At 41.3% G+C, this 23666-nt stretch overlaps 1 protein-coding gene across 5 annotated transcripts in view; it reads right to left on the bottom strand.

Moving 5' to 3' along the window:
• Positions 1-250: 250 nt before the first annotated feature.
• The window catches only part of CLCN5 (chloride voltage-gated channel 5), a 153463-nt gene continuing 130047 nt past the window's right edge, over positions 251-23666 (bottom strand). For 3 of the 5 annotated variants that reach the window (XM_061179227.1, XM_061179225.1, XM_061179229.1), the window contains 10 exons: positions 20538-20725; positions 17433-17555; positions 16008-16214; positions 13165-13245; positions 12392-12934; positions 10426-10612; positions 9029-9427; positions 8355-8571; positions 7269-7494; positions 6939-7010 (listed from right to left, as the gene is read on the bottom strand). In XM_061179227.1, coding sequence (XP_061035210.1) covers positions 7284-7494; positions 8355-8571; positions 9029-9427; positions 10426-10612; positions 12392-12934; positions 13165-13245; positions 16008-16214; positions 17433-17555; positions 20538-20725 — 2156 coding nt within the window. In that variant the 3' untranslated portion in view covers positions 6939-7010; positions 7269-7283. Of the gene's footprint in view, positions 7011-7268; positions 7495-8354; positions 8572-9028; positions 9428-10425; positions 10613-12391; positions 12935-13164; positions 13246-16007; positions 16215-17432; positions 17556-20537; positions 20726-23666 lie in introns of all 5 variants that reach the window. The other 2 variants (XR_009698966.1, XM_061179228.1) reach the window with 2 other exon arrangements.

Raw genomic sequence — 23666 nt, 5'->3', positions numbered from 1 at the left:
AATGAATGAGGTATCTGGAATCTCTCAGAAAATACAAGGTGCTCCTCATTTGTCTCCTTATGGTAAAAAGTATTACTCGATCTGTAAAACTAATTAAGTCTTTAATAAATCATTTTAAGAAGTGAGCCTACTAGCAGGAGTTTGCAGATGCCTTTTACACTACCCTCCCCCAACCTCCACACCGAGCTTTTATGATCAGAAATCAATAGCTACAAAATTGAGGGTCTTCAGAAACACACCAGACACCAACTTGGATAAGGCTGTGCTTTATTACATGCATAATTACAAATCTGTGCTAAGTGAAAAATGTATAAAGCAATGGTGACCTGGGTTTAAGCCACACAGAGAAAGGGCTGGACAATCCCATTTACCTTTCTGCCAAAGTCCATTCCATTGCCTTTAACGTGATTGTTTCCTTTTCTTACAATTTGCATAGCACTTGTCAAAGTACTTTCCTTTCATTGTCTCAGTTTATCCTCACAACAACCCTGTGAGGTAGGTAGGGCAATTAACACTATCCCCATTTTGCAGATGGGAACACTGAGGCACAGAGCGGTTAAGATCTCAAGGCTAGTTAGTAGAAGCATAGGGAATAGAAACCAGGTCTTCTAACTCCCCAGCCCACATCTTCCTTTTTAGACTATGTTGCTATGCTTGACCAGGGAGCAGAATGAACTGTGCAGTGAGCCACAGCTTTGGTACAGGCTGTGCCTATGAACAGGGACCAACGTCTCTAAAAGTTAGAATAAAGCTAAGAAAGCGTGACTAAAGCGTTGGCAACACTCAGATAAATAATTGCTCTGAACAGCTCAGCACCATGTTTCCTGTGGAAACTCTATTAGCTTTAGTTGACTCTAGTTTCTGGAAGCCTAGCTACTGCTAATGTCTATACCTTAGCTTCAGTTGAACTTTTACCAACTCTCAGGAACTAAAATGTCGAGTCAGACAGGTTTTCTTTGGCTACTGCAGTTGGAGCCGGCCCTACAAATGAGCTTATTACAGAGACATTCATATAGTGGCCCATGGGCTGGAACCGGCCCCTCTGATCCTCCTGGCCTCACTGGCTCACCCGACAGGTGGTATTTTTCCCACAGCCAGAAATGAATGGACAGAGGTAAGAGCAGGAGGCTGGCCTTGGTCAAATGAAGAAGAGTCACCATCATTACATCAATGGCATCCTTAGGTGACATGACCAGGGTGCTGTCCGTCAAGCCCAACTCCTTTCTGGCCTGTACCTGGTTAGCAGCATAGCTTCAAAAGACAGTTTAAAAGAACAAAATATTAAACACATCATTTTTTACCTAGAATGAAATTCTTAGTCATTACATAGTCCCAAGGGACCAAATATATAATAAAAAGTAAATATTTATTAAAATCTGAGTGCTAAAAAGGCAGGACAATGGGAAAGAGAGAGAAGGGATAAAGTGAAATGGAGGAGGGAAAAGGAGCACTCTTGAAGGACCATATATTTGAGGTACACTCAATAAGATAATGAGGCTAAACATTCCTACCCTGACAAAACCATCTCAGGCCATTCCCTCATCTCCATTCTGCCAGGTGGCATTTCACTCATCAAACCCTAGACCGCCTCTCACTTTCAACAGATTTGGACTAGTAGATGATAACAAGGTTTAGCAATGAATACTTCACATGTCTGCATTGAGATGCTAAAGCCCTGGACACTGCCAACAGATACCATCGGCTTTAGCCCCTACAGTGGAGCAAAGCCCCACTGGCCCCATCAACTCAGAAGTATCTTCCATTCTCTACTCTCAGAATGATCCTCTCCCTCCCCAAGGTCCACATTCAAAACAATACACTTACAGTAACTGAGAAAATTTTGAATTTAGGGTATTGGGGTGAGGAGAGAGACAGAGAGACAGGGGTGGGGAGGAAAGAGGAGGAGAGGCAGAGATCATTTATTTAAACCCTCATATTTTTATACCATCACACGCTTTTTTCCCCTTAAAAGGCCAAACTTTAGGCAAGGCATTCATTCAACGAGTGTGCACCCAGAGGCTGAAGGCCCTTTGGCAGGAACTTAGAGGTAGGAATTTATGACTGTGGGATTGGGCTGGATGACCTGATAGGTCCCATCCAAGAAACGCAAACTCTGCACATCATAGACCTTCTTTCTTTCTTGGGTGATTTGGCAAAATCAGACTACAAGGCGGAAAAACCGATTTTGCTCCCTATGTCACTTCAAAACTTTGCCGAGATGCAGATGTTTAGAAATGAGACTGTGACCAGCAAACATTTAGGGAGTAACTTGAAGTTGCTAACACCTACTAGTCCAGGAACTCCTCCCTTTGGGGCAAGCAACCAATATCGAGGCAGAGCACAGCTCAGTGGTTACCACAGGTCCACCAGACCAATTTCACTTCAAATTTACACAGCTCCCTGAGCTCTGAGAAAGCCTCACCTTTTTCTTTGTAATCTACAATAAGTACATACCAGGGAGGCTAACAATATAGATTTTTAAAATAGTTTGCTATCAGAATTCAAGATAAGCTACCTAAAGCTTATCACTTAGGCAATGGCAGTAGACGCTGCCCTCCTCCGCGAGATGTCTGGTCTTGGGTCAGCCCTCTCCACAAAAGTAGACTGCCTCCACCAAATGCTGCTTTGAGCCTCTTGGTTGCTTGGAAAGCCTGGTCTTTGGGAGACTACTAATTTTTTCTCTCCTTGAGGCACATGATCAAGCAGTTTATAAATGTCGGGGTGTCTGGCTTGGGGCATGGAATGGCCTTCCTCCCACCATCTTACAAGAACTCGTATACTTGCTTACTAGGGTTTTTCCACTGCCATAACTTTCCATTTTCTCTCCAAAGGGAATCCAGGTTATCCCAGAGGTGGTTAAAAATAAAATCAAGGTTGTAGGATATTGAAGTTCAGACCACATATTTAGACATCTTTTTTTTAAGGACTCAATATTTCACCTCCCCTTTACTTTCTGAACTCCTAATTTTTCTCAGAGTTTTTAAGAGCTCAATACTCTATGCACCGCCATGAAAGATGCTCTCCTGCTTTCTCTGAACAGATGAGTGGCCTGCGTTTGGCTCTGATCCAGTGAAAGTAAACCGATTCCTCACAATACACTGTGGTTAGTCATCAGTAAGTACTCTGGCAATATAAAACACACTGGTCATGTCAAATTTTCAATTGTCTTCACTATCATTTATTAAAAACTCAACTTCAAAAACTGTACTCTTTGTGATTTATTAAAAAACAAAACCAAAAGATACTGTGGGGTAACAAGTACACCTTCCTACTCATCACCTAACTAAACAAATCAAGGTCAGGATCCAACTGGGACAGGTGATCCAAATACTTAAAACATACAGCAGTGATTACTTTCCCTGATGGACTCTCTTGCACACTGTTTCAAAAAACATATTTGCTCCCCCGACACCTGAATGGGTTCATAAATTCATAGTTAAGAATTACTTCACAGCCTTAGACCACACAAAGTCCCCATTACTTTATCATTCTTGTGTTCATGCACAATTGAAGACTTGCTAGAGACATTTATGCTTCTTCTCTGCTCTTCCTGTAAACGGTTCAGATTCAGCCTCTGGTGCCAAAACAACGGAACTGCTTTGCAGTTCCATCAGCAAATTAATCGACTGCTCTGCCAGCTGGCAAATACAAAGTACCATCAATGTCAGATTATCCACCAGAGGATATCTGCTCTGTGGATTATACCACCTCTACTCCACAGCTGGGCTGAGCCTGAAGGACACCAGAGCCAGAAAAGAGGGGGAGTGTCTGAACGTACATCCAAATAGAAGTGATCTTAAAAGTGGCCATTATTTTGCTTGTTCAGTCCCCTGTTTCTGCCAATGGCATAACTAATCATGCCTTAACTATTTCGGCTTCTTTAATTCTTTACGTCACAGATCTGAAGATACAAAATATAGCAGTTAGACTTTTACAAATCCATAGACTCTCATTCCTTTCGTGGCCTGGATGTCTACCAGATATTTTGCCTTGGAAAGCCCTAACTCTCTCGAAGCACTTACTGGCATTCTTTTGTAAATCCTCTCCGTGTGTCGGGAAACTTTCTTTCTTAATACCAGAATCGACTGGTCTCGGCTCATACTAATTTTTAAATCACAGATTATCCAGTCTTTTGCCATTGAGGTATGTGGCCATTTGAGACTACTGACAGACTCCCTCTATATCAGCTTTGTTGGTTTAAGTATGTCCAACTGCTGAATTGGCAATGGCAGAAAGAACATTTTCCTTTGCCTCAAGACAAGAAACTCTGAGTGTTAAGGTGCTGAGCTAGCAGTCTAGCAGAGAGCTCTACCACAATTAGCCAAACTTGGAGCCAAACCATAGGACTGGACATATAATGGATACCATACACTACAGCTACTTCTAGCATATGAGTTACAAGGATTCCTGAGAAGCTGAGGTTAATGAATGAGATTTATCAGGAGTGAGGTATCAAAGGGATATTATTCTCTGGAGGGCCAATCGGTGCTTAGTATCTAGAAAGTATACCTTGGCACAGTGTTATCTGATTTCTTGAATTTATTCTCTGAAGTAGCACCTGAACACTGGCTCATCTGTCTCAAATCAAAAACAGAGCCTAGAAGAAACACAAAGGCAAACTTAGACACCCTCCATATCACTGCTGTACTATGAAATGCGACCAAACCTTTCACCATCATCAAATACCAGAAATACTAACATTTCCTGTTTTGCAAACTTTAGTTGGACGGCTGATAAGAAAAGACAGGTAGTGAACCAGAAGTACACACATAAGAACTTTGATTTGTGCACAACAGACGCGGTGGTCAGGCAAATAGCCTCATCTCGTGTGAGGGAATCTGTGGTACAGGAGGGACAAAAGACGTGAAGTTACTGAGTCGTGACTATAATATAATATAACCTAGGGAGGTTTTTGTCTTCTTCATTAAAATGCTAGAGTGATATACTTAAAAGGAGAAACTGGTGACTGCCTTGATATTTTAAAGATAAAAATCAAAATAAGCCTTGGCTCCCCAGTTCTAGGCAATAAAAGAATTTCAGATTTTGGAAAGATAAGAAACTAGGGGTAAAAAATCCTAGAATCAGAGATCGGCAACTTTTAAAATGAGGTACGCTGAGGTGCTTGGAGTGGGAGGAGAGGCTATGCCGAGTGACTGCTGATTCTAGGCTAGAAGGATGGTGGGAAGCGCTGGGAACAGACTTGTAAAATGGGAAAGGCTCAACTCCCACCCCTAGCATTTGAGTCTCACTGCTGTGGGCGTCAGCGTGGAAATGGAGCTACTGGGCTATAGAGCAAAGCAAATGGTTGTGCGTCACCTCTGGTCCATGGGCTGTAAGACTGTAGAGGCTGGGTTTACAATTTAACTAGCCCTGGGAGTTATTTTTTTGTAACAGGAATGATTAACCGGGCACACTACTCGATCCCAAAGAGAGGACTCAGGACTGAGGCGTGGGAAAGGGAGAATGGAGGAGGAACAACAGCACGTGGGTAAAACTGTAGAAAACGAAACAGTAGTCGGAATGATGACGGTGGCTCTGTAACTCCACCAGGTGTCCTTAGAGTGTGATGTTTTCTACTGCAGTAAAGGTGGTAGGAAATTGAGACAGGCACCTTTTCAATTGTATACAAGCACCTTTGGTGTCACCAGGCCTTGTCCACACCCCTGGGTCTCAGGATGGTTCTGCATTTTATTTAGAATTCTAAGGAGCCTCAAGGGAGTCACAGCTGCCTATCCTGTTCCAATGCCTTGACTATACCTGAAAGTACCCCAAGCCTAAATTCACGATCACGGGGACAACACTGGCCTGTTATATATATGTACTTAACACTGGGAGGAGGCATGAGTGCCCAGTCATTTTAGTACTGGTGGTTGTCATGAAGGAATGCATGAGAACACAGATACAGCTCGGGATCTTCCCTGGTTTACCAGTATGCAGTCTAGACTTGGTTCCCTTTACTATTCTTACATATTCCAGAAGCCAAAAGCACCATCACTCATGGAGGTGGCATCTGGGTAAGAGTTGGGACCTCACAAAAATGTGAAAGTCCTGGTCATTGACTTTGCTTAGAACTTTACTAATCATTTGTTTCAAGGAAGATGGAGAAATCATTCCTCGCTACTAACAAATTCATGGCAAAGTCCTTGTCTACTAGCTAACAAAGGCCATCTGGAAAATTACCCTTTTTGCAGACAAGGAGAAAATTCTATAACTTATCTTTTGTGCACTTCAAAAGAGTACCAGGAACAAGCAAGCTATAAAAGTCAACCTCTCTACATCCATTTAGAGGAGATTAACCAAAGCAGCATTGTCTTATAATCAGATATTAAAATTAACATACACATACACACACACAAACTAATAATGCTAAATACTGTAACAAGAACAAGATAACATTTGAACTGAATTCACAGTCTGGAAAATACCATTACTATTTTCCTTCTGGCTTTCCTTTCTGTGGTTGGAAAAGCAAAGTCCCTGGTTTACACTTCATCTTCCACCAATGACAGAGTCCAAAAAAGTGACTTTTTCATGAGCTTCCTGCAGGCTCTAGGTCAGGACGGTTGGAATTTTTCTTGCATAGTTTTCAGTGATTGCATATTGGCTAACACTTATGTTTTAAATTAAAAAAATCTTTAAAAAAAGAAAAAAAGAGAATTAAACCATAGCAATCTTCTTTACTCTTTCATGAAATCTTCCTAATGCAATATCACAGAAGCCTAACTGAATTTTCTCCTAAAGAGAAGATTAATTTCCAGAGATTATGTAGTGCAACTGGTTAACTTGTAGGAAAGAGACAACACACTAATATAACTTCACCATCCAAATGTGGGAAATGTTTTTTGGGTACCCAGTTAATAAAATATATCCATGGTCTGCAATGTCCTTCCTGTTTTATATCCAGTACAGCCCTGTGATTCTAGTTGAAGAGAATGGAATCAGGATCTTGGTTCGCCATCTGTGCTATATGCTTTAGCACATCCTTTTTGGTAATGATTCCAAGCAATCGCCTAAAAGACAAAACAAGACAAAAATTAATCTGTAGTTAAAATAACATTCTCAAAGGTGACACTTTTTGTGGTCCTTTTCATCTTTGTCTTTGAATACTACCTGCACTTACAGAATGATGACAGGACTAGATTACATGTACCAGGCAAATGGGACAATGCATGGGTCGCTAAGCATGCTCTAAGCACTTCTTCCTCTAGGTCTTAAATCCTGCTATTTCCTGTGGTTTAAATATTCTTCTCTATATATACAAATCTTACCTTTTGCAACCCAGTTCAAATGTCCCTCTTCCAGAACACCTTCCCCGATCCTACGAGCCAGTAATAACTGTGCCCTCCTCCTGGGAACAGCATGTTCTGTGCACACCTCTTCCGTAGCATTTGTCCAGTTTGCTGTGTTCTCAGCTTCCCTATAACACTGTATGCTTCTTGAGGGCAGAGAAGGGTCTCATTGCTTTTTGCCTCTCCTCGGAATCTAGTGGAATGCCTTCTTACATGAAGTACAGATTCAGTAAAGGTTGAATGGATCAGTTAGGAAAAGTCCCCTTACTGATCTCAATCCTGCAAGACATCTGCTACGCTACGCAGAAATTTTAGAGGGCGAAATTCTTATATAATCACTAGATTAACATACCAGGGTCAAAAACAACAACAACAACGAAAAAAAACACCCACCCTTCTCCTCAACCTCCTTTCTTTTCCAATAAAAATAGCATGGCTTCCTTTACTGGATAAGAAATATCCCAGAAAGAAAGAGCCTTAGCCTTGGGAGTCAGAAGACTTGTGTTTAGGGAGTTCCCTGGTGGCCTAGTGGTTAGGATTCTGGGCTTCCGTTGCGGTGGCCTGGGTTCAATCCCTGGTCCGGGAACTGAGATCCTGCAAGCTGCGTGGTGAGACCAAAAAAGAAAAAATAAAGCCTACCACTACTAGACAGTAACTGGGGGTCCTTGTGCAAATCTTTAAACCTTACTGGAACTTGGTTTTCTCACCCTCAAATAATAACAACAAAGGTATCGTAAGGACCAAATACTATACATATACTACCTAATACCATTATAATTTCAGTGCTGCCTGTTCATGAGAACATAGTTGTTTCCTTTGGGGGGGAGGAACTGAGTTATTTATAATGTGCAACCAGCAGTTCACATCTCTCAAATCCACTATCTTCCCCAAACTCCTTTTCTATTAATTATGACAAAAAAAAGAAACACATTCATCTTCATCTCGGAGCTTCAAAAAGGTCTATAAATGCTACAAACGTTCATGTGAGTTGGGTTCTTCTTTCTTTATCTCTCTACATTCTCTTTTCCTCCCAAATCCCATTTGCCTTCACCAAAGAGCTCTCACCCATTGTGTGTAACCAGGCACTGCCGCAGTCCCAGCTTGCGGAAGATATCTACCACGATCTCCATGGGTGTAAGGTCAGTCACAGTGAAGGGGCTGAGATCCAGGATGTTCCGAAGCTTGAGGGTAGGTGGGGTGTATGGTGGCATTGGAGGAGAATGCTCGGTGAAATAAATGACAGAAGTGCTCACAACTCCATCCTGTTTTTTTCGAGCATTTTCTATTTGAAAAGTAGAAAAAAAAAGGTTGAAAAAGGAAGGACTACTTCTAAACTTCTGGCCCCTAACCAGTCCCCTCTCCGCTCTGTCCTTCCCCTTTTCACGCATGCATGCATGCTTAGTGATTGACTGACTGATTGTACAGTTGATTTACAATGTTGTGTTAGTTTCAGGTGTACAGCAAAGTGATTCAGTTTTATACATATGTATATATACATATAATTATATATATATCAATATATATAAACATTCTTTTTCAGATTCTTTTCCATTACAGGTTATTACAAGATACTGAATATAGCTCCCTGTGCCATACAGTAGGTCCTTGTTGCTTTTCTATTTTATATATAGTAGTGTGTACCTGTTAATCCCAAACTCCTAATTTATCCCTCCCTTCCCCTCATGCATATTTCTTTATTTCCATAGTGGATTCCCTTATCCCATTTCTGAAATCCTTACCAATTGAAATAATGAGGTCTCTTCGGAGGACAAAACCCACAAGTCTTTGGGACTCCCGGGACACCACAACTGGGAAGCCACTGTAAGTGGTTTCACTGATTATGGTCTCTACGTCTTCCACGGTCATACTGTCCTGAGTAAGGACAGTCAACAAAGGATCATTTCTCCGGGGTTTCATCACATCCATTGCCAGGGTCTTGTGAGCAAACTCTTCTTTGGCTTCAAGAAAGGGGTATCCATTGAGACGGATGTGGGCATCATAGATGCCCTCCCGCCCAAGAGCATCTGCCACCCACTTGCTTGTCATGGCTGCGGCCATCAGAGGCACAATGTATTCCAAGCCACCAGTTAGTTCAAACATTATGACAACAAGAGAAACGGTCATCCGAGTCACCCCGCCTGCAAAAAACAGACACAGGCTACTTACTGAAGGGAGCAAAAGTATAGGATTCATTACAGTTATGGGCCTGTCACAGGCCCCATCCAGAAAAAGCTACTTACCAGAAACATCACTAAAAGGAGGCCTCACCTACAGACCCCTGCAACTGCATTCAAGCAAGTTTACAATGAACATGAGTCAGACTTCTCAAAATAATCTCTACAAAAGTACAAGATACCTCCTTCATTCTTCTTCTTTTTTTCATTCGTCTGTTGCTCCCCACCCCCCAATTATACAAGTAACTGCATAAGATCTCTACGATTTGTGTAACACTACAGATACGAGAGGTTCTCTGGGATGTGCAGGCCCACTGTGGAAAGATCAGAAAATACATATATTTTTAAAGTATATAAAAGAAAGCCATTATCCATAAGCTCACTGCCTAGAAATATGCTGAGTAAAAATTTCAAATGACTTTTTTCATAAACGTATGTTTTTATATAGATGAACTCGTATTATACGTTTAAATTCCCCACCATGCTTTTTCTCCTAACTTTATATTAGGAATACTTTGTATATTAGTACAAATGTATTTAACATTGTATTTAAAGATATTAAACCTATTAGCATCACATTCAGTGGCTGCATGGTATGGCATTATATGGATGTACTATACCATAATTTATTTAACCAGTCCCTTATCGTGCTTTTAGGTTGATTCCAGTTATTTGCTATTACACATAATACCATGATGCACATTCTTGTGCAGATCATCTTTGTCCAAATTTCTGATTATTTCCTCAATATGACAGAATTTGAGAGAAGAATTACTCTCAAACGGGAGGAATGGAGATATACGGTAAAGAATGCTTTCTTAAAGCACTTGAAAATGGCAAGCCCAACAAGAAACGGACAGTCATCTTTAAAAAAATCTACAGTCAATTGTGCTTAATATCACTCATCTTTATAATGCCACCTGGGTAGCAATCTCTTTGAAATCAATGCAAACAGTACTCACCCAAGCAGGCTGCAGCCCCAACCATTGCATAAAGGCCAGGGGTGATACAATCCGCTCCTTGACTGCACCAGCTATTGAAGATGGCCCAGTCATGGTGGTAATAAGCCAGCTGTTCCATCCCTACTCCCAAAAGCCGACCCGCTATAGCACCAACAGCCATGCTAGGGATAAAGAGGCCAGAAGGGATCTGCAAAGAGAAAGCAAAAGATGGTCAGTGAGAAGTGACGTGATCGTCCGGCACATGATAAGGGCTAGAGGACTGACCCTCTGCGAAGCGAACAGGCCAATGACAATTTAACTATGCACTATGCTAGCAAGTGGCTGCAAAGATTTGTGTAATACTACAGGGACTAGAGGTTCTCTGGGACGTGCAGGCAAGGACGACTGCAAAGACGCTTACCCTGATTCGGGGTCCATCAGGCAAGAGCCTGAACTCTCCAGACCAACACAGAACTGGAGGCAGAAATTAAGCCTTTCCCAAAGAAAAAGGAAAATAGATGGAGTTTCTCATATATGCAGACATTTTCCCCAATTTTGAATTCTAATCAACAATTACCCTTTACTGACTATCTACAATGTTCTATGCTGGATGCTCTATGGACCAGATTTCGTGGGTTCTTTACAACCACCCCAGGAGGCAGGTGTTATAATTCCCAACTCGCAAAGGACCTAAGGTGCAGAGAGGTTAAGGAACTCACCCAAGGCCAAGATTTAGTAAACGCTGGTGCTGCGGTTTAAATGCAATGCTTGTAACCACTCTCATGTATTGAATCTTGACCCATTGCTCACACAAAAAGGATGGCACATGAGGTTTCAGTTTATTTTAACAGTATAAAGAAAGAATAAATGATTAAGTTTTCTTAATGAGATAGTGACTATGGTTGCATGACTATCCCAAAAAGGAACCCCCATCTGTCTCCCCACTCTTTTTTTGACTCCTAGGATACAATAGTGCATTCTCAATTTTCTGTGCTAAGAGAGGGAAAATGATGACAGAGATAATCCAAACAGCAGATTATTTTAAAATAGCTTGTATTCAATTCTGGAATATATTTGAATCAGGGTGGGTCTGATGGTCTGCAAATTCACTTTAGATGAAAGAATGAAGCCACGAGGTGAAAAGTAACTCAAGAAGCATTGCAAATCTGTCCAGGGTGTTGAAGAGGATGCACATCAATTCAGAGATTACAGTACTGCCTAAACCGACTTGCTGGCTCTTATTTTCTGGTTTGAATCTCCATTTCCCTAGAGAATAGAGGAAATACCTTGGTAGCTGAGTGCTAAAGAAAAGAAACAAACAAATGAAAACCAAGGAAGAGAAGGAAAATACTTTACAAATTTTCCTTCCTGGTTTCTTCTGACACATGGAAATGATAACGGGTACTGAAAATAAAAGATGCTGGCCTAATGTCAGCTTTTGATAATCTAAATATTAATTTAGGATCACCTGTGAAGTTCTTGATAATTGGACACTGATAACAACTGTAAAAGATACATTTAGCTACATATTGGGTTGAGCCATATGAAATTGCTATTTTAGTGGTCAAAATGGTCGGCAACTTCTTTTGCTTCAACCTACTATTTTGCTTTATTCGTAACTCTAAAGCCACTTTATAAGGACCAAAAATGTGTTGGTCAAATATTGTTTTGATACAAAATGCACTGGAATAAATACCTCAGCATCCTTTTTGAGAGGCAAAATATGTTTTCCACAGAAAAGGAGAAAATGTTTCTACTTGAAATCTCATCACTGAGGTTTGCACTTGGCCTAAAACTGGGCTTGCACAATTTTAGATAGAGGTACAATCGTCTAAGAAGTTATGAGAACACGTGGGGGTAAAAAGGGCTTTGGGTCTTCGAAGCTGGACATGCCACACGAACTATGAGAATTGTACAATATCTTGGCTTTGCCCTCCAAACTTACAGCCACACAAATATCCACCAAGGACCAAAAGAATCTCCTCACCTTCATGCCAAAGGTGAATATAGTGATGACAATTTTCAGTATGAGTGTCAAGGCTAGCTGCCACATCGCGCTGTAGACTCCCACACCAGCCGGTCTGTCGGGCAGCTCACCCGCCTTGCTTGTGTTGAAACGGTTCTCATAATCACAGAGCTTAGAGGAGTCCAGAAGGCCACAGTCATTGAACAGCTCAGAAATGAGCTCACTTGTGCTCATACGGGTGTACTCATTGGGGAAAGCCAGGATGGCAGTGATGGCCGTCACGACGAGTACCTCTATGACAGGATACTTGCCCAACTGGGTGGTCTTACGCTTCCGACACCAGGCGATGTTGGTGCGGATAAACAAAGCTCCCCACAGACCACCAAATATGCCCAACAGAATGAAGGGCACGAGCTCAAAGAGATGCCACGGGGTGTGAAACTCCACATAAAATAGAACCAGGCGGCTGTTCCCAAACGGATTGATGGAGCGTAGAGTGAATGCTGCCACTAAAGCAGCAAAAAACGAACGCCACAGTGTTTTGAGGGGAAAGTAGTAGCTGACCTGTAAGAGAGAAAATAAGAAAGTAAACTCAGTCAACATGCATAAACTGGGGTGAAAACTGGTGCTGCAGGAATTAGAGTTGAGGATGAAAATGGCCTGGAGATCTCCGGCCCCGTGGCAAAGCGCTGGAGTGGGGCAGAGCACTTTGGGACTGCAATGTACACAGACAATGGCCAGAATTCCTGGCACAAAATCGTGTGCGTGGCTCTACAGACAGATAGAAGTATTACCTCTTCTAGGCTGAATAATACTCCGCCAATAGGTGCCCCAAAGGCTACAGATACACCGGCTGCAGCTGCAGCTGACAAGACCTACGATGCAAAACCCAAAATTAGTGATAGATCAAGGTCACTTTCCCACCTTCAATCACATTTTAAAAAGGAATGTTAGTGGTTACTAAACATAAAAAAACAATTTTATACGCTCCATATCCAGTTTATCAAAAATGAAGTTCAATGTATATTTACTTTGAGAGCAAACACTGTATGCTGAATTTTGAACACATGGTTCACATGCTGGAACATGTAGAGGGCCTTCCTTTGTAATTAATTTAGGCATGTACTTGATTCCAAATTATGCCCCCCCATCCCCAACACTCCCAATTCCGTAACTGATTTTGAGTCTGCAGACCTATTTACCACCTAAATGAAATACTTCCAGTGATGTATTTACATAGCACTTTCTTTATAAAGGAAAGCTTTTAAAATGAGATTTTAAAGGCTCTAATGATACAAAACTGAAGTAATGATTGGCTCACAGCTAGTCAGAAGTTGAAAATATTCAGACAATAAGTATTTAGAGTTTCCTGTACTATGTGCCCTACTCCATGCCTAGTGACCTATGGAAACAGAAGTAGGGGGGCGACTAGAGGCAAAATTGGGGATAGATTTTGAAAGGAAGAGAAGACCTAAATGTGTTTAGGTGTGGCAAGGAAAAGGGTGAGGAGGGAGAGGAAGAGGAAGAAGCTGTCAGAGAGAAATTAAAAGGGACAAGGAGATGGGGAAAGAGAGCAAGTGATATTTCGAGAGCACCATCTTTGTATGTCATAGGCATTGGCATGTGTATGTAAAAGGTGCATGACAAACACACCAGAATTAATAGAAGGATAAAGTCCTTTCATTGGATTCTGGTTGCTGCGGAGTGGTATATAATTTGTGGTAGTGAGGAACTATTTTTAAAAGGAAGTTGAATAAAATTAAGAGTTTTTGAAGAAAAAATGGTTCTCGGCAAAAATAAATAGGCAGGTTTCTCTGGGAGTGCAGGATGGCCAAAGAAAATGAAGGGGGTTGGGGGGAAGAGTGATCTCTGGTGCTAGCTGGGGAGGACTTTGAAATTCAAGGCTAGAATGACTTTCATCTGAGAAGGATGAGGACATTCAACATGGAACTTGAGAAAGGGGATTTCAGTGACTTTGTTTAGGATGAATTATGAGGGAGAAGAAAGAATTGAAGTGGCCTGTTTGCTTTAATATTATGTTGTAGAGTAGGGTCTATCTACACCCTACCTTCTCAAATCTCTATTTTACTCTCAACCATCTGGCCACTTTGACAAGGCCCTGGGACATAAAAGGTTACTGCTGATGGTGAGAACAACAGGAAAAAATAACTGCAAAGTCTGAATAAGCAATAGGAAGTGAATGACATATTCAAATATTCATGAGTTTAGTTAGAAATATATATGACACCTGTACAGAGAAACAGCCAAATCAAACTCCTCTCTTATTTTATAAAGAACTATTTGAACAAAAATGCCAATTTTTATGGAATGAAAGTAACCAGCAATCTACAGTTTCAAAGTTACCTCTACCTATGCAAAACCAGCAACAATCAATACTTTACTCTTGACAGTTAAAATCGTTTTTTTTTCATGTCTTTAGCTTCTGTTATACATTATTCCTGTCTAACAACCTCACTAATTTAATACTGCCTTTATGTCCCTCTACATTTGACAGATAGCTAAACAACCTACTCAGATTTCCCCCTCTCTCTCCTGCTAGCCTACCTCTCCTGCCAGGAACTTTTTCCCCCTTGAACTATCAAAATGTATTCCATATTTGAAATTTCAACATGTTTGAGTTTCCTTCCGAGTCTTACGGTGAATTTTGTTTTGTTTTGTTTTCAGAACAAATCATTAGGTTCCAATTTTGTGAAAAATCCTTTCTAATGAAATGACCTTGGTCTCGACCCATTCCATATGTGATTTCTTTGTAATTCAAGGAAAATAGAGCAAGAACCATTTCTTAAATCCTTAATTATAGCAGGACAAAAGTAACCAATGACTTGGAACTTTTAAAAAAATGTTCTTCCTCCTCAAAATGACATACATTAACAACTGTATAAACACGAGAACAACTATAGAGATGCTGCAGCGGGGTTAATTTAGCGGGGTTGAGCCAGAAGACAGGCATCTGAAACACATGCTGAACTTTATATTCTCTCACAGGGATAAACAACTTTCTTTTAAAATAATCTTCCATTAGTTTTGTACTTATTTTGTAATAGAAATAGCACATGCTTGTATAGAATTATACATAATAAAAAGTTGAAGTCCTTACTTCTCCCTCACTTTCCCCCTCACCAGAGGTAGACATTTTTTAACAGTTTGGGGTGAAACCACTTTCCAGCCATTTTCTTTCTAGGTGCATATATACATACTTTTCAAAAACATTAACTGATTTTTACTATACACATTATTCTGAGATTGGCTTCTAAAAGTTTAATGGTATTTTATAGCCATCATTCCATGTGAGTATACATAGCATTATCTCATTCTTTTTAACAGTTGCACAGTATTCTAGAGTATGGACAGAATATTGTTTCTTTAATCAGTCCCCCATTGATGGACATTTTGACTGCTTCAGTTTTTCACGATGTTGACAGATGCTTCACTGTCTATCCCTATACACCTTTGTGCACACATGGTAGGATGTCTGCAGGATAAATTTCTAGAAGTGGAACTGCTGGGTCAAAAGGCATTTGCATTAACACTGGTAGAATCCCCCAACTCTCATCTCTAAGGTTGTACCATTTATGCTCTCACCAAAAAAGAGACTATTAAGGCCGTTTGTTATTACCTCTCTGCGTTTGGCTTCATTCTTCCTGTATTTGTTGAAGCAGTGGCACAGGATGTTCCCACAGCAGCAAGCCACGTGCACTAGGGGGCCCTCTTTGCCCAAGCTCAGGCCAGATGACACTGCCAGCACCAGTGTTATGGTTTTGATAATCAGGGTCCACTTACCCAAATAGCCCCTAATAATGAAACCACTCAAGATAGTTTTTATCTGCAGGTCAAACACAGAGAGATTGAATACAGACTAAGTAAGGAAACAAGGCTAAGAAGCAATAAATCTGGTCCTCGTTATAGAAACTGCACCTTTTGAACAAGTGATATATAAATGCTTGACCCACAGTGATCCCAGTTTGGGAGGGAGCCCAGCAGCCCAAGAAAGTGAGAAATGTTCTTTAAACTTTCATGTTCCTTTTTTTCTTTTTGGCCATGTGATAGCTGGGCAAGGTAGTATTGTAAGTATGAGAGTGCACTGTATGGAGAAGGGGTGGCAGAGAGGGAGGGTGTTTCCCTTACTTATATCCTTACAGGCTAGTATAGCCTTGACTCTCTACCAAGGAATCTGTAACTATGACTTGGTCAGGAAACAGAGAGGGGCAAGGTCATCCAGGTAACCTAAAATCTCTGTGGTTTCAGTCACTCAAGCAATCTAAACCAAAAGTACTTAGAAATAGGGTTTTAGTCACCCTCCTTCTAGCCCAAATCATATTGCAGGAAATGTAGCAAAACAGTTTTATTTCTTCTGCTCTAACAAAGTTGACAATACCACTATTTTTTCAGACCAGAATCCTGGGATCTACCTTAGGAGCTTCTTGGTTAGGGAGTCGAGGAGGTCTTCAGGGGCCTGGTTCACCAGGAACCCGGAGGAGGCTAGGAATCAACTCCCTTTATTTATTTATTTTTAAAATATTCATTTATTTATTTATGGCTGCATAGGGTCTTTGTTGCTGTGCTCAGGCTTTCTCTAGTTGCAGCGAGCAGGGGCTACTCTTTGTTGCGGTGCACAGGCTTCTCATCGTGGTGGCTTCTCTTGTTGCGGAGCACGGGCTCTAGGCACGCGGGTTTCAGTAGTTGTGGCATGCGGGCTCAGTAGTTGTGGCTCTCAGGCTCTAAAGCGCAGGCTCAGTAGTTGTGGCACACGGGCTTAGTTGCTCCGTGGCATGTGCGATCTTCCCGGACCAGGGATCAAACCCGTGTCCCCTAGGCAGATTCTTAACCACTGCGCCACCAGGAAGTCCCTCAACTCCCTTTAATGTCCAGGTAGCCCAGCCTGGGAGGAGACTTAAGGGAAGATCTAGAGAGGCCTCAGATTGCCTCGTGATCTGATCCTGCTTGATATTCAACTGTGGTATATGCTGGAATACATATTAAATTGTTTTAACTAAAAGGGATTCATTATTGTTACCATTCATAAACCATTTTAGAGACTCACCTCAGGGATTCCGGAGCCACAGGCGTACGGTGCAAACACCTTGACAAGAGATACGGCAAGGAAGGCAAATAGGAGAGCCCAGAGGACATACATGAAGTAATTGACTATGTAGGCAAAGGCTCCCTGGAACAGGGGAAAAAGAAAGATGCTTGTTTTAGCCCAGACAGCCTCAGTGAGGCATGCAGCTCTTCTGAGGAATGGGTTTTCAGGAGAGGAGGTCAGAAAGAAAAAAAAAAAACAATATTAAATTGCTCAAGATGTTCCTTCCCAGACTGTCAGCAAAGCAACTGTCAGCCCACTTGCTACTGAAAATGAGGGGCTTTGTTACACCCAGAGGACACTGACAATGCCTTCTAAGGATGGACAAGAACGAAGAAGCAAATTCACTTTCTATATGAGTGCTTTGATAGATTTTGTAGTCAAATATATATGATACTATGTCAATTTCATTAAGAGTCTTAACAGCCCTTTTATTGGAATGGCTGAACCTTGACTACACATTTGAAGTGAAGACTGGCTCCAGAGTTCCATTAAATTCATCCTTGCCTACTACCTACCTTGGTGTCAAATTCTCATAGGAGGTTATAGTATCTAAAATTCTTTTTTTTTAAAGATTTATTGATTGATTGATTGATTGATTGATTGACTGCTATGTTGGGTCTTCGTTTCTGTGCTAGGGCTTTCTCTAGTTGCGGCGAGCGGGGGCCACTCTTCATCGCGGTGCGCGGGCCTCTCACTATCGCGGCCTCTCTTGTTGCAGAGCACAGGCTCCAGACACGCAGGCTCAGTAGTTGTGGCTCACGGGCCTAGCTGCTCCGCGGCATGTGGGATCTTCCCAGACCAGGGCTCGAACCCGTGTCCCCTGCATTAGCAGGCAGATTCTCAACCACGGCGCCACCAGGGAAGCCCAGTATCTAAAATTCTTGGGTGTTTTTCTTAAAATAAGCAATGACATTCTGTAGAGACGACCACATCTTTGAGAGAATTTTGCCACTGTCGTAGCAAAGGTGTAGTTGCTGAGTGGCAAACAAAATCAGTGAGATGCCAGATATCCCAAAGAATAAAACAGCAACAGCTATTTTTAAAAATGGAGAGAATATACTTATGAGACTATTCCCCTATTATAATGAAATCTGCCAGAAATCTAATTTTGACCACTAGCAAGCATTCACCAACATTAAAGGGCTCGCAAAATAGCTATGCCTTACAAAAAAAGATATTTTGAATACTACCAGATGATGCTTGCTCATAGAAACATTTGAAGTTGAAACTCACTCAAATTACATGAAACACAAACTCAAGGGACTTTTGACTTTTTAAAACCAAAAAAACTATAAAAATAATTCATTGACCTAGACAAGGAGAACCAAAATGCTCAGGTTTTTTCTGAGTTATAGTTTTGACACAGGTTTCCCATTATTTTAGTCCCTCAGAGGAACAAATAATTGCTCTCTCTTGGCCTTTAGAATGTAGCTAGGGAGGAAGAATACTCTAGAAGTAGGAGACAAAGAGGAAAAGGGAGGGAAAGGGGAAGTAGCTGAAACTGACTAGAGGCAGAGACCAGGAGGTCAAGTTCTTGGCAGGAGAACTCTTCTTAAAACCTAGAAGACTCTTTCCCCAGGCAAGAATTTCATTCATTAAAAGGAGGGCCAGAGAAAGTTGTCACTTGTGTAAATCTCCAGCTCCAGTTTGAAAGTTATGGTTGGAACACTTAAACACATGCACACAGCTCTCAAGGAGTAGCATGGGGGAGCCTTGTTGTGATGGAACAGTAGTTCTACATCTTGATTGTGGTGGTGGCTACACAAATCTACACATGTGCTAAAACTGTGGAGAACTACACACACACACACACACACACACACACACACAGACTCACCCTAAATCCGGAGCTTCTCAAACTTTTCTACCCAAGTACATACTCCTAATCTAGGAGAGAGGATAGGGGGCGGGGTACCCAGAGCAGAGCTGAAATAGATATTCCGTTTTATCTTAAACATAGGACTTTTGCATTCCTTTTTAATGATTGTTTACATTTAATTTTTGAAAACATTTTCTTCCAAATACTGATGAGGAAAAACTGATATTCTGGGAAAGCACATAGCATGTATCCTGAGGTTTCACATACCCTCTGGTACGCTGACCTAACCCCAGTCTGAGAAGCACAGACTTAAACCCTCTCACACGTGTAGTATGTAGCTAACCCAAGCCAATATGCACAGTCAGATATATGTACATAAACACTCTTATTTCTGACTTTATTATTTTCTTATCCTTCTTTTACCTTCACTGAGTCTGTGGGGGTGTGTGCCATTTCAAATTGTTTGTGGACCAAAGTAGGTATGAAAATAAATTTTAAAAGTACAAACAAACATCCTAGTCTTGTCCCCCTCACTTTACCAACAGAGTAGATGAGGAGTGAGCTGAGATACTACCTGTTTTAGTTGGTGGAAGCCAGAGTGGAATTGGGAGTTGAGAGTTGTTTTGTGTGCTTTCGTGTTTAGTAGGAGAGATCTAACATACAAACCAAATGGTAAGAGAAAGGTAAGGAACCAAAAAACAAAGTTACTTTTACATCCAAAAAGATATGCTAAAAGACAATGACATGAAAATTTTAATTTAATCTCAACATGTATGGGCAATTTTATTCCTGAGTTTCTGTTATTTTGCTATGGAATGTATCATAATTTTTTTAATGTTCTAATGCAATGCTCAGGGGAAAATTGCTTAAACACATTTTTAACCCATTCCATCCTTTGTTAGAAATTATAGCTTACCTGTTGGCTGACTCTGACATTTCTACGGAAATAACTAGAGAAAGATTCAGTCACACGGTGTACTAACAACTAAGAAGAAACATCAGGCTTGTTTAAAACAAGAAAAACGTTTTAAGTTGTTGTGTAAGCATCAAACAACTCCACATGTCAGAAGAGATAGAAATAGGGCTGCACTTAAACCACAGAGAAAGGCAGCTGGCACTGGTTCCCCTTTTCATGAAAAGGAAAATAAAGGAAGATTCCACAGTTGCCACGAGGACAGTATAAGAAATGAAGTAAATGTAAGAATAATTAAATCAGTGGTTCAGAAATCTTCACTACGTGTTACCTCATTCGTGCTGATGATCAGCTGGGACCAGCTATTCCACTCTGGGCATTTGTCTCTGTCTTCAAAGGTGACGTGCTGGGAGTTCCAGCAACAGTGTTCATGGTTAAACCAGATTCCCCCTGTGCATATACCTTCTTTTAAGTCTGTCATCCAGTGAGCAGAGATGTCTATCAAGCCAGCTAGGGAACCTGATTTGAGGGGAGGGAAGGAAAGGCCACAGTTGTCAGAGAAAATAAGGGAAAAGGAATCAAAATAATGGACAAGTATATACTTTCTCATTCCATCTGCAACCTCCTTCTGATTGTCTGTCTGCTTGCTTTTCACCTTTTATCTCTAATGGATTTTACCTGTTATTAAATGCCTGTTCAAGAGGGGAAAAAACAACAACAACAACAACATTGTCTGCATTAAACACTGTTGTGTGCAGGATCTCTATTGTATATGGGAAACTTAGAGGAGAGCAAAGTGGTTGGCTGGGAGCAAGGGGCGAGTGGATTTGACTTTTAGCTGCTTCCCCTGGCAAAGACTCTGCTTTGACTTAGAGTTGATGAATACTGATCCATAAAGACAGTCAAGTTTCTTAAAGTTTATTTTATTCTCACTTTATACATAAAACTGAGAAACTGTGAATTGCCCATGTTGAAGAATATTATATGATATTTATTTGAGGTGGCTTGCCAAGGGCAGTTGATGAAGACCATGAGGAGAAGGGCTCAGTCTCCATACCAATTTGGCTCCAGCAGCGAGGGAATTTGAGCAGTGGCAGGAAGGCATTCTAGGCTAAGGGAACTGAAGTTATAAAAGCACAAACTGTGATGTACATGCAAGATTAGATGAAGCTGTAGGTAGGCTGAAGCCTCCTGAGCCTAAGATGTGAACATTCTGAAGCTTTCTTAGTGAGAAGGAGCAAATAATATTTTATACAGAACGTTCCTCAAAGAAAATTATGAGAAAATGAATGGGGACTAATGCACTACAGCTAATAGACTGATAGGGTTAAGATAGTTATAGTACTTTCAATTCTGGCCTTCTCATCATTTCTGCTGTCCAGATGAAGAAACGCTGGCATAAAGAAATTAAATGGTCTAGAATCGTGCTTTAGGGAAATAGCAAAGACATCATAAAATTCACAGCCCCTGAATTCCCAGACTGTTCCTGCATTCTGACACACTGCTTCTATTGCTCTCCAATGCTTAAAAACAAAATACCCTGTGTGTATGAGGGAAAGAAAAATATTCACTGACCACCTAGTGACAAGACATACATTAAAAAGTTGAGGATATTACGCCTACGTTCCAACAGGCTGGAGGCCATGTCATGTGTGTGTTTTGGTAGGTGCTAAGTGTTAACACACTCTCTTAGCTATTTACATATTTGAATAACCTAGTCAAATCTAACAAATTGTTTGACACCTACTCTTGGCCACTCCAGTTCCCGCCGTCTCTTCCTTCTAACTCCTATTACACTTACTGCCTGGATTCAGAAAACTAACACGATGTTAAAGAGTTTGGCTAATTCTCCGGTTGTTTCACGTGTGCATGTCTTATTCTACCTAACACTGGTACCCTCCATCCTATCTTCCCATCTACGTCTCCTTCTCCTTCTTTTCCCAATTGGCTCTTTCTTCCCTGGTTACAAATATTAGCAGGTTTCCCCTACCCTAAAGAATGAAATGCTTCCCCTTGTCCATGCTACCATTTCAAGCTTCTGTCCCTTCTCTCCTTCCAGTGACTACCCAGTATCCCCAAAACTTCTACAATGGTTGCCTTCCCTTGAAATCTGGCTCCTGGGTACTCCCTGGTGGTCCAGTGGTTAGGACTCAGCGCTTTCACTGCAGGGGCCTGGGTTCGATCCCTGGTAGGGGAACTAAGATTCTGTAAGCCACGTGGCGCAGCCAAGAAAAAAAAAGAAAAGAAATCTGGCTCCTAATATTTATCTGAGATGCTTTTTCAAGGTCACTGGTATCCTCCTAACTGCTAAACTACATAACCTTTTCTCAGCCCCCTTCCTTCTCGTCTGCTTCTGTGCAATACTTGACATTACGGACCAGTCAGTCTATTATGAGCCAGCTCTAAATTGTCCAGACCACGTCTCTCTTCTGTGCGAGCCAGAAAAGGGACAGCATTAACACCCTAGACCATGGGTTGGCAAACTATATGGCCCGAGGGTCAAATCTGCCTCTGTGTTTTTAAATAGAGTTTTTCTTGGTCACATTCCAGCTCGTTTATTTTCCTACTTTCTATGGCTACGTTCTTGCTATACAGACCATTTGGCCCACAAATCCTAAAATATTTACTATCTGGCCCTTTACAGAAAAGGCTTGCTGACCCCTGGCCCAGATAATCTTTGAAAACTCTGCTATGGGTGAACCATTTCTCATTTGCTGCGATCATTTTATACTCCATGGCTCATGAATTATCTCTAGGTAACAGCAGCACTGTGAACAACTGGGCACTGTGTTGAGTGCTGTATCGCTGTATTTCATTCAATTCTCGCAACAAACTTGTAATATAGGTACTCTGATTATCCCCATTTTACAAGTCAGTAAACTGAAGCTTCCAAGGGTTAAGAAACTTGCCTGAAGTCACAAAACTAGCAAGTGGTGGGGCTGGGATTCAAATCCAGGTAGCCATAAACTAGAGCCTGTGCTATTAACTACCATTCCATCCCAACCGCCATCCAATTTCCCACCTTTTATTTTAGCTCAATATTCTAAATCTTCCTAGGCCCATCTTCTAATGCCACAAGGATATAAGTCTCAGCATCTCTGCCTGGTATTCTTGGCGTTCTGCTTCCCCCATGGGAGGGGAAGCCTGCTTGGGAACCTGCTTTAAAGCTGTATTGCATAGCAAGTGTACTATTCCTGGTTAAGGTTATATATATATATATATATATATATATATATTTTTTTTTTTTTTTTTTTTTTTTTAAAGAGCTAAGGGTCTGGCTTTTTAAAATTTATTTATTTATTTTTATTTATTTATTTATGGTTGTGCTGGGTCTTCGTTTCTGTGTGAGGGCTTTCTCTAGTTGCGGCAAGCGGGGGCCACTCTTCATCGCGGAGCACGGGCCTCTCACTATCGCGGCCTCTCTTGTTGCGGAGCACAGGCTCCAGACGCGCAGGCTCAG

Source organism: Eubalaena glacialis, chromosome X, assembly GCF_028564815.1.
Source record: "Eubalaena glacialis isolate mEubGla1 chromosome X, mEubGla1.1.hap2.+ XY, whole genome shotgun sequence".
Classification (NCBI taxonomy): domain Eukaryota; kingdom Metazoa; phylum Chordata; class Mammalia; order Artiodactyla; family Balaenidae; genus Eubalaena; species Eubalaena glacialis.
This window is presented reverse-complemented; position numbering and strand designations above follow the sequence as displayed.